This window comes from Sycon ciliatum, chromosome 2, assembly GCF_964019385.1.
Source record: "Sycon ciliatum chromosome 2, ocSycCili1.1, whole genome shotgun sequence".
Classification (NCBI taxonomy): domain Eukaryota; kingdom Metazoa; phylum Porifera; class Calcarea; order Leucosolenida; family Sycettidae; genus Sycon; species Sycon ciliatum.
The window spans coordinates 23,066,519-23,077,825 of NC_088644.1; the positions used below are offsets into that span (position 1 = coordinate 23,066,519).

At 49.7% G+C, this 11,307-nt stretch overlaps 1 protein-coding gene across 1 annotated transcript; it reads left to right on the plus strand.

The window, feature by feature from the left end:
- Positions 1 to 285: 285 nt before the first annotated feature.
- LOC135810442 (uncharacterized) lies at positions 286 to 5,830 on the plus strand. The gene is made up of 4 exons (XM_065323935.1): positions 286 to 501; positions 987 to 2,752; positions 3,022 to 4,789; positions 5,276 to 5,830. The coding sequence occupies exons 1-4, from the start codon at positions 286 to 288 to the stop codon at positions 5,828 to 5,830; spliced, it is 4,305 nt and encodes a 1,434-aa protein (XP_065180007.1).
- Positions 5,831 to 11,307: the final 5,477 nt, after the last annotated feature.

Here is an 11,307-nt window from a genome sequence, read left to right on the forward strand (position 1 = left end):
TTGCTGTTCACTTCTTCTCCATTTCTGTTTTGTCGCTGCACTAGTTCCTTTTGTTACCATGCCACGTAAATGAAGGTCGTGGTCGCCATTTTATGCATGTTCTTTGTGCGCAGTTGCCTGTGGATGCAGCTGCCTTTTTCCGTTGAAATTTGATCTTGTTTGAGAAAGAAACAAACTTTCCAAATCAAGAAACGTAAATGTCTTTCATGTCCGTTGAGTCGGGATCTTTATGATGTCGCGAGTCACGACATGAAAATTTGGTGCTGAAACCCCGTTTAATCAACCATGGCCTCGACGGAAGGAGGAACGTCAGGGTCCGGACAAGCAGAGTCAGGCTCCAACAGTGATACGTCGAAAATGGATACGGTCACCCTACCGGTGCAACTGACTTCTGTAAGCAGCTCAATTCAATGCCTGGTGCGAGATCTGCAACAGGAGGAGCACGATGCTGACCGGTTTATTGCCGGGCACGTGCCCCCGAATGACGTTGAAGACTTCCTGGTAAGCTTTGAAAGCATTGTCGAACGATTAGAAATCAAATTGAATCAATTTTCGAATGGTGTTGCTCAAATGCCCGCATCCACCAAGGGACAACGTGCCCAAGTTGAATCACTGAAACTGGAAATCAATGGAATGACAGTCTTGGTAGAATCAGCGGTCTCAAAAATCAGAAAATTAAAACAAGTGGCAATCAGACACAATAAACAAATGGCGATGGTCCAAGCCCCATTGCCAGCGGAAGATCCGCATGGTATTCAAAACCTTGTCAATTGCAAAACAAAACAACACAATCTCTATTGGATGCCATCCATACACTCACCAACAATGCTCCTGGGCGTTCCGAATCACAGTCCACGCATCCCCATCATGTACGATTTCCAAAACTGGAATTACCAAATTTCAGGGGTGATGTCCTCAAATTTTCCGAATTCTGGGATGTATTTCAATCCACGGTACACGACAAACCGGCTTTATCCCACGCGGAGAAACTGGCGTATCTCAAAACATGTTTGTCGGGCACGGCACGCAACGTCCTCGATGGGATCGTCCTCGACAACGACCACTACCCAATTGCTGTCGAATTACTCAAAGAACGGTTCGGCAGGCAGCAAATGGTGCTGAATGCCCACTATTCAGCCCTGGTCGATCTGCCACCGGCCTATGACACGGCCACATCACTGCGCCAGTTGTACGACACAGTTGAAATACACATCCGGGCGCTCAGTGCTATTGGCGAAGACTGTGACCAAGGGATTTTTGTGTCTCTGATCACGTCAAAGCTGCCGAGTCCTGCCATGTTTCAACTGCAATTAGCTAAAGGTGAGGAGACGTGGTCCGCCGACCGCCTCCGCAAACATTTACATGACTATATCATGGCAAAGGAAGCAGCAGCTCGACCAACATCAGTCGGTTCTGCACAGTCAAGCATGACTGTACCGCGGTCCACGAATGCCAGCCCTGGCGACATGCGGCCAGTCCAGACGTTGGCAGTTTCGGTCAAGAAACCACAACGCGCAAAATGCTTCTTTTGCAAGGAAGCCCATTACACAGATGAATGTGACCGGTACAGAACTAAGACCAGACGCCAGCAAATCCAGGGTCGGTGCTTCATTTGTTTCCGGGACAGCCATATGGCTCCGGCTTATCCAAACCCCTGGGCTTGTGCACATTGCCACAAGAAGACACACCACCGCAGTCTCTGCCCTTCCAAATTTGGAACTGGCCAACAACAACAATCGAAACCACCAATCAAAGCCAACACAACATGTGCCACAGCTCCTAGCTCTCCCAGCCAACAACAGGATGCAGTCATCCTGCAAACAGCAGTAGCCACAATTGGCGGCGCCACAATTACCCAGCCCGCGCGGCTCATGTTTGACACTGGGTCGTCACGGTCTTTTATTACACACGAAGCACAACACGCACTTCAACTTGCTGCCAATGGTTCAGACACCATCGCCATGGCTGGCTTTGGCGACAGTGCCCGCAAGGTTGTCTGTCTGCCACGTGTGCAACTCTCTGTCGGGTGTGATGATGGCTCCACCGTTACGGTCATAGCCAACGTAGTCGACAACATCACATGTCCCATCCAACGCTTTCCACTCGATTACACCAAATATCCGGTTCTGCAGTCTGTAAATCTTGCTGAACCCACACCCCTTGCAACAGAGAGCGTGGTTGTCGACGTACTAATTGGAAGTGATCATTACCATCACCTCATTGGCCCTCAGGTCATATCCGTTACCGCTGACCTAGTGCTGGTCGAGTCCAAGTTAGGGTTTATTCCGTCTGGCAAAGTGTCTGGTGATACGCCCCCAGACACCGTCATGCATCTGTCGGCGGATTCCATAGCGGATGACACCTTACCTGCACTCGAAGATCTGTGGAGCCTTGAGAGTCTGGGCATTAATGACGACCCAGAAACAACAGACAACGACATGGTGAGAGAACACTTCAACGCCACAATACGCAAAGAAAACGGTCGCTACACAGTCAACTGGCCGTGGAAGGAAAAAGCTCCGCAAGTGAACTATGAGCTGGCCAGAGGTCGACTCGTCTCCCTAATCAAGCGGCTTTCTACACAACCAGACATCCTACGACACTACGACCAGACAATCAGAGACCAACACGCAAGTGGTATCATCGAGGAAGTTCCGAATGCCGTGCCCACTGGGCCGGTCCACTATTTGCCACACCACTGCGTCCAGCGTCAGGCCAGCACAACCACCAAACTCCGCATCGTATACGATGCGTCAGCAAAAACCAACAAGGATGGAAACAGCCTCAATGACTGCCTTCACAGCGGCCCCAGCTTGCTTCCCGACCTGGGTGGCATACTGGTCCGTTTTTGCCTGTTCCCTGTTGGGATCACCAGCGATATTGAGAAGGCATTCCTCCAAGTGGGCCTCGACGAACCAGACCGGGACTACACCCGCTTTCTGTGGCTCAAGGACATTTCTCTACCAGTCTCATCAGCAAACCTGGTGACATATGTCGAATCCCGTTTGGTGTTATTTCCAGCCCGTTCTTGCTGTCTGCCACCATTCATCACCATCTCGACAACAGCAACAGCACGCTCGGTTCTGAAATCCGCGACTCCACTTATGTGGACAATGTGATAACTGGGCGCAACACGGCTGACGAAGCCAGTACTCTCTATGATTCTGCAAAGAGCCTATTCAACGACGCCGCTATGAATCTCCGTGAATGGTCATCAAACAGTGATGAATTTAACCACACCCTGCCAGACTTCGACAAAGCCACATCCAACAATGTGAAATGCCTCGGCCTGGCTTGGGATACGAAAGAGGACACTCTCAATGTCATTTCTCCTAATGTGGCTCACAAACACGCCAACACCAAGCGCAGCATCATCTCCGCTGCTGCTCGCTTTTACGATCCCGTTGGCTACCTGTCACCTCTGTTTGTTCGAGCCAAACTTCTGATCCAGGACATCTGGAAAGCAAAGCTCGACTGGGATGATCCGGTTCCCAACAGCATTGCAGATGATTGGCAGGCTATTGCCCAAGACCTGGACAAAGCCGACACGTTCAAGCTACACCGCTTCACTGGTCTTGACCCAGCATCTGTCACTCGCCGCGAACTTTATGTGTTCTGCGACGCATCCGAAAAATCGTACGGTACGGTTGCCTATCTCCGTGAGGAAAGCGCCACAGCTGTGGCCACAGTCCTGCTCGTCAGCAAGACGAAGGTAGCTCCACTCAAACAAATGACAATTCCTCGTTTGGAGTTGATGGCAGCGCTAATCGGTTCTCGGCTTATCAAATTTCTCCAGAACACACTGCCATTTGATCTCCACCGCACTGTTCTGTGGTCCGATTCAACTTGTGTTCTACACTGGATCAATGGCACGAACCAGCAATCTGTGTTTGTCCAGCGGCGACTAATGGAAATCCAGTCGAATCCGACAATTGCATTCAAGTTCGTCAGTACGGATTGCAATCCTGCTGACCTACCCTCGCGTGGCGCGACAGCTGCTGCATTGCACGACAGCAAACTCTGGTGGGAAGGTCCTGAATGGCTACGCGGTGATACCAGCTCACTCGGTGAACTACCATCCCCTTCACTTGCCACAGCTGCAGCAATGGTCTCAGAACCACCCACTGAGGTATCTGTCGCAATCAACTCTTGCCCTGGGGAGGGTCCTTTCATCTCTATCGAAAGGTATTCCTCTTGGTCGAAAGCGGTACGCGTAATGGCTTACGTGAAACTGGCAGTACAGAAGCTGCAAGGCAAATGCAAACAACAAACACAACTAACCACAACCAATATCAAGGAAGCTGAAATGGAATGTGTACGAGTTATCCAAGGTCAAGAATTTGGTGAAATTAAAAATGCAATTCAGAAAAAACAAAAAATGGAACTCGTTACCAAACTCGGTCTACTTATCGATACCAACGGCCTAATTCGGTGCGCAGGGCGCATGAAGAATGCTAGGTTTCCAGAATCTGGTCCAATACTGCTGCCACGGAAACATCCTGCCACGAGGCTAATCGTGCAACTGTGCCACGCTCGCGTTCGGCACTCCGGTACTAGCCAGACGCTCATGGAGGTGCGTAAGCGTTTCTGGATAACTCGTGGGCGGGCCACCGTGCAGACAATATTGCACAGCTGCTACCACTGCAAGAAATGGGAAGCGAAGCCATACCCAATGCCGGATTTTGCTCCACTGCCGAGCAAGCGTGTTAACAGGTGCATACCATTCTCGTACACTGGTATCGATTACTTCGGCCCAATGACAATGACCAAGGAAAGCGAGAAATGCAAGGTATGGGTTTGCCTGTTCACATGTTTGACTACCCGCGCAATCCACCTCGAGCTAATGGAAGACATGACAACAGCCTCATTTCTACTGGGCTTTCGTAGATTTATTGCCCGTAGAGGTACGCCGATTGAAGTTTTGTCAGATAATGCAAAACAATTTCACACTGCCTCGAACGTCATTGGTGAAGTTTGGAATGACGTGAACCACACCGATGACTTTACTTCGTTCTGTGCTACGAATGGAATACAATGGAAATTCATAGTACAGCTGTCTCCATGGATGGGCGTCGCATACGAGCGCTTAGTACAATCAGTGAAAAGGGTCCTACGAAAGACAGTGGGCACTTCAATTCCAAACCGTGATATGCTCAATACATTTCTAATGGAGGCGGAGGCGATAATTAATGCACGTCCACTGGTCTACGTTGGAAACGAATTGGATTTTGGTAATGTTCTTACTCCCAACCATTTCTTGTCTCTAAACCCGAAGTTGGGCACTCCTGGTATGGAGGGAGACTTTGGTAATGACCCAACGTTTGAGCCTGACACGTCTTTGGCTAACACATTGCTAACTGCCTGGACGGATGGTCAACGCCTACTACAGACTTTTTGGTCAGAATGGCAGTATTCGTATCTACCCACGCTACGTGAACGTGGTCAGACTGCACTTCCGCATGGAAGACTACAAGCACATGATCCACCTGCTGTGGATACTGTTGTCCTAGTCAAGGAAGAAAAGATGCCACGCGGCTCTTGGTTAATTGGACGAATTGACAAACTGCACAACAGTAATGATGGTGAAATCAGATCTGCAACAGTTGTTTTGCCATCCAAGCGGCAGATCCAACGTCCACTAAGTCTGTTGTACCCAATTGTGCAAGCGGAGAATCACGATGCAGCGCACGATGACCCGCCGCTCGCACAACCTGCACAGCCTGTACAGCCTGCACAACCTACACAGCAACAACCAGCTCGACCAACACGCCGTGCAGCCGCTGGTTCCCGTGCCAACCTGAAGAACCTAATAAGTCAAGGTGCAGTATAACTCTGTAAATAGTCTGCATGAATGTATTTATACACAGTACACTCTCTTGTTGAACACTAAGCAATCACCACACACTCATTTACACTTTGTCTACACTACTGCAATTGCAATCGCTCTTCTTCTCTGTTGTGGGGAGTGTCGCGAACGTCGCGATGAAATACATGTACATGAATTCGGAATAACCAATTTATATTTGCATTACATGACGATGATTTTGTACTCTCTTGCTTGCTTACGTTGTGGCTGATTCCACGCTTGGGTTAGCCGAAGTCTAGTTCCCCATCGTCCTTTCTAGTGATTGATTTCATTCTACAGTCAACTTCGCTAATAACGACTGCGGATATAACGACAATTCGCGAATAACGACCGAATTTCCATGCCCAGAGCAAAGTCCCATCTAACTATATACATTTAGCTTCGGATATAACGACTATCTGAATAACGACAATTCGCGTATAGCGACATGCTTTTAGTGCCCGTGGTCATATTCACTGCTTGAATAACGACTTTCTGGGCTTTTGACAGCTATTTCAAGTACCTTTCAGTCAAGTACATATACCTGTCATGCAGAAGTACCAGAACCTATGGTGCACCGGTGATGGATAATTATTGCACACATGCAAGAAAATGCAGCCAAGGGGGGGGGGGCTTTTTCTTCCTTTTTTACGTTGGCTTCAAAATTGTTGGATTTACCAGCACACCTATACATGTATGTATACAATGTACATGTAGTTGTACATGATTGTACAGTAATCATCATACATGTACATGTCTCTGGCCCTGTAGATGGCTCAAAAGGCATATTTTTCAATTGATTTCCCTTGCATATTGAATTTTTAGTTCCTTTCAACTGCATTATGAAAATAAAGTACACATTGACATAGAGCAAGAAAAGAGCTTGATTTTGATATGCATATCATACTATACAAAATATGGGTTCACATACATTCAAATGGGACTTCGGTTATAAGGACACTTCGCGAATAAGGACACTTTTCTGATGCCCCGCCGAATGTCGTTATTGGCGAAGTTGACTGTACTTCGAAGTAGCTTCGAAGCAATCCTTCGTTTCTCTATTCTTTGCATTTTGTTCACAAACAAATCCTTCGTTATGTTTTCGTCCCGTGAGTATTTTCGCGCTCTGGATTTGTTTTGCTCACGCGTGACTTTCCTTTCTTTTTGTTATGCATGACCATGATGACGTATTTGGTGTGACGTATGTGTACGTGACCACGTGACTGCGTGTTCACTAACTACTTGACCATGTTGACTGTACAGACACTAGGCTAGTGCATTTTAGCGATTCGCTCTCCTTGCTGTTCACTTCTTCTCCATTTCTGTTTTGTCGCTGCACTAGTTCCTTTTGATTGATTGATTGATTTTATTTTACTTCGCAAGTTCAAACGGGTTCCTGGCCCAGTTATATGAAAGCGAAGGATAGAATTTGCCAAAATCCTAATGAGCAACAGCATAGGCAATATTATCATAAAAGTGGAGTACTATGCGAGCGAGAATACTGAGAAGAAAGGAACATGTCAAAACCTGACGAAACACAACCTATTTCAGGCATACATAAGGAAGGCAGGCTAGCTTAAAATCTTGCAATCTGGATACGGTGCGCACCTCTCTAGGCAAACTGTTCCACAGCAATGCTCCTGCGGTGGCGAATCTCGTTTGGCCACACCGACTGCGAGCTGGCTGGCTGAGCAGACCATTGGCATGCTGATGGCGCGTACTTCTGCCGCTGCATGCTGCTGGTTTGAGAAGCTGGGCTAGAGCAAGGCTAGTGGAGTCATTTAGACAACGCCAGATGAAGATCAGGAGCTTTTGTTTGAAAAGTTCAGTGACGCGGTAAATCGAGTTGGCAGCCAGGAGGGGCTGCATCGCGGAACATGGCGGGCTGCCATCAATGCATCGGATCGCCCGGTTTTGCATGGCTTGCAGACGCTGAAGTTGGGTCACGCGGAGGGCTGCAGAGAAGCTGCAGGCACCATATATCATATCCGGCATGACAATAGCCTTTACATATACCTTGCGCGAGCTGCGGGAGAGGCATCGACGGGCTCGCCACAAGGCGCCTATCTTCCTCGCAACTTTGGTCACTATGGCGCTGACGTGTACATCCCAACTCAGGCGGTTGTCAAGAAAGACACCAAGATACCGCGCAGACTTCACTATCGGTAGAGAGGTATCGCAGCACACGATAGAGACCTCAGGCCCGGCATGTTGCGGTGAGATAGTCATTACCTGGCTTTTGGAGGCGTTTAAAATTAGGCCGCGTGACTTAAGCCATATGGCGAGATCAGTGACAGCTGAAGAGACGGATTTGGAGACTTCCCCAGCGGAAGCTTTTGAATCATACAGAGCAATGTCGTCTGCGAATTGCACGCTGGGTATTGGCGATGAGACCGATTTCACATCACGGGTGTAGACGTTAAAGAGAACAGGCCCCAAGACGGAGCCTTGGGGCACACCACAGGTGCAGTCAAGAGCACGACTTGTGGCCGAAGCGACTGTAACTTGCTGCCTGCGATCTGTCAGGTAATTCGCGAACCACTTCAGGGCGACACCAGAGATACCAACGTCAAAAAGGTCTTGGATGAGGATACCATGCCGGACTTTGTCAAAAGCCTTGGACATGTCGAGGAGGCACAGCCCAGTTACCAGACCACTGTCCTTCGCCTTCTGCAAGCTGTCCGTGAGAACACAGAGGGCATCCTCAGTGGAGCACTTCTTCCTGAAAGCAAACTGAGAATCAGGTAGGGCATTACTCAAGTCTAGATGGCGAACTAGCTGACGCTGCACCACTCTCTCCAACAGCTTTGAGACAACTGGAAGGAGGGAAACAGGGCGATAATTGGTGGGGACTGATGGGTCCCCGGTCTTGTAAAGCGGTACAACGGTCGCCAGCTTGAACGCCAAAGGAACCGTGCCAGTACGGAGGGAAGTGCAAAACAGTACTGCTAAAGAGTATGCCAATAAATCGGAACACTGCCGCAATAGCGAACCCGGTATGCCGTCACTTCCCGTAGCTTTGCGAGCATCTACCTGCTGAAGGAGACGTTGAACGTCCGATGGAGTTACAGGGGAGAACTCGGTTAGGGAGACAGGCCCGTTGGGGCCACACGGAACGCCGAGATGGTCGGGTCGGTTTGTGTCTGTAACAATAGAGTGGAACGTGTTGCTGATCTCATGGACGTCGCAGCACGGATCTTGACGGCACCGTGAGCGCCCTGTCACGGCATTGAGAATTTCCCAGGACTTTCTTGGGTTACCAGCATTCTCTTTGCACTGGGTGGCGAAGTACGCATTTTTCTTTTGCCGAGAAGCGTTCCGAGCAATGCTACGTGCTCGTTTGAACTCAGTGTGAAGATTTCCATTCGTTTTGTCCTGTCTCCAACGTTTATGAATGCGACGTTTTCGCTGCATTAGCCTGTGTAGTTCTGCGTCTACCCACCGTGGTGTGGACTGTCTGGGAGGTTTTGAGTTACATAGTTTTTGAGTTATCCATAACGTGCATAAACTTGGCATGCCATTCTCTCCACATGATATTTACATCATTGAAGTCAGAAAACTCATGCAGGTTGGCCTCACAGATATCATGACGGAACGCGGTACTGTCTATCTTATGGATTCTTCGCATGTGCCTTGGGGCCTGCCGTGTAGTCCGGGGAACATCGACCTGGATATTGCACTCCACGGCACTGTGATCACTGATATCAAGAGGTACGACAGTAGCTACAGTTGCATGGGTAGGGTCAGCCAGAATGAGATCAATTATAGTACCATTCGGACAGCGGGGAGTTTCACGAGTGGGTTCTCTAACGATGTTCTTGAGGCCATAGGCGGCACAGAGGTCACTGAGATAGTGATGCTGGGGACCAGGCTGTTTTGGGTCCATGTTGACGTTGAAGTCACCAACCATTGTAATGGAGGCCGATTGCAGCTTGGCACGCAGGATCACCGCTTCTAGGTCTGTCCAGTAAGATACTGATTCCCCGGGGGGACGGTAGATACAACCAATCAAGTGGCAGCCAAGTGGACCTTTTATTTCCAACCAAGCAGACTCGATCTTGTCGGAATGAAGGTCAGAACGGGCTCGAATAGGAAGGTCTTGGTGGTAATAAAAGCAGACCCCACCACCCATCCGGCCGTGCCTGTCATTACGGTGTAAATTGTAACCATGGATACTAAGTTCTCCGTCTGCAATTTCGGGACTCAGCCACGTCTCCGAGATACCCAAGACATCGTAGCTGCGGTCGCGGATGAGGGCAGCTACTTCTGCACGCTTGTACCGTAGGCTACATATGTTTATGGCGCCGATCTTGAGAGGCGCTGCGGTCTGGGTAGGTGGAGGGTGTACTGAGGGTGACTGTGCATGCGGAGTGGCAGGATTCCTAGGGGAGAAGGGTTTGGCAAGAGGGTTCAGCGGCATGAGTGTTCAGGAGGAGATAATTTACAGAAGAAAACGGTATATACAAATAGAGCAATAGATGGGCTGGGTTCATAGAATGTGGACAGTTTTCAACGAGTACTTACTCAGTGGCTTCCTCTGCGGGCAGCTTCAACTCTCTCTGCCAGCTTCTTGCGCTCACGGTTTGAATACTCCTTAGCCCACGCAATTTGCGGGTCGTTCAAGGCAGAGGCAGGTGGTTCAGTGCGCCCGGATAAGACAGTGGCGGAGAAGGTGTGTTTGCCTGCTGCACATCTGAAGCCTTCTTCATCAGGAGAGGGGGTTGTCCCGCTGCTCTTTTCTTTGCCTCCAGGTTGACTGAAAGCCGGCACATGGTTACTGGTATCAGTTGTGCCAGTGCTGGTCCCATTGGCTAAAAGTGCCTGGCGATAGCTGTTGACTGAGGCAGTGTTCAGCCCTGCGTTGCTAGCTGCACCTGTCTCCACACTGACGACAGCTGGCTCTGCAGCGGCTTCTGCGGGCTGGGTAGTCACCGTACCCGTATCAGTGGCTGTACTGACGCTGGGGGGAGGGTTTGTACTCGTACCGGTTGTGTTGCGGTGCTGCGTTTGTGGAGGCCGGGAAGCTGTAGACTGTGCCCCACGGTTGGGACATGCTTTAGCCTCGTGGCCACTGTTGTTGCAGCGCCAACATGTTTGCTGTTGGCTACGGTGCCATACTCGCAGTTTCAACTGACCTACGGTAACCGTAGATGGAACTGGTGATCGGAGGACCAGGCTGAGAACATGGGTGCCAGTACTTATTTCCAATCCCTCAAACAATACTTTTTTCTGTTGAGGCGACCGGCCCGGGGGGGGGGGGGTCGACCCAACAATTCGGCCGAATTGGCCCAGCGCAGCACACAATTTACTGTTTTGAAGCCCGACAGGGCACCCAAACACATGCAGATGGGTTAAGTCCACCCCGGAAATCTCGCAGAGCACCTGCTTACCGGAAATCCGGATTCCTGCGTCCAGTATCTTTTCCCGCTCAGCAGAACTCTTCACTGTAACTACGCAATGTC

Bases quoted from the DNA above. Each gene is read 5' to 3' on its own strand.
- LOC135810442 (XM_065323935.1), top strand. From the start codon at position 286: ATGGCCTCGACGGAAGGAGGAACGTCAGGGTCCGGACAAGCAGAGTCA. The intron at 502-986 runs GTAAGCTTTGAA...TCCCACGCGGAG, and splicing joins ATGACGTTGAAGACTTCCTG to AAACTGGCGTATCTCAAAAC. The intron at 4,790-5,275 runs GTATGGGTTTGC...CTAAACCCGAAG, and splicing joins AGGAAAGCGAGAAATGCAAG to TTGGGCACTCCTGGTATGGA.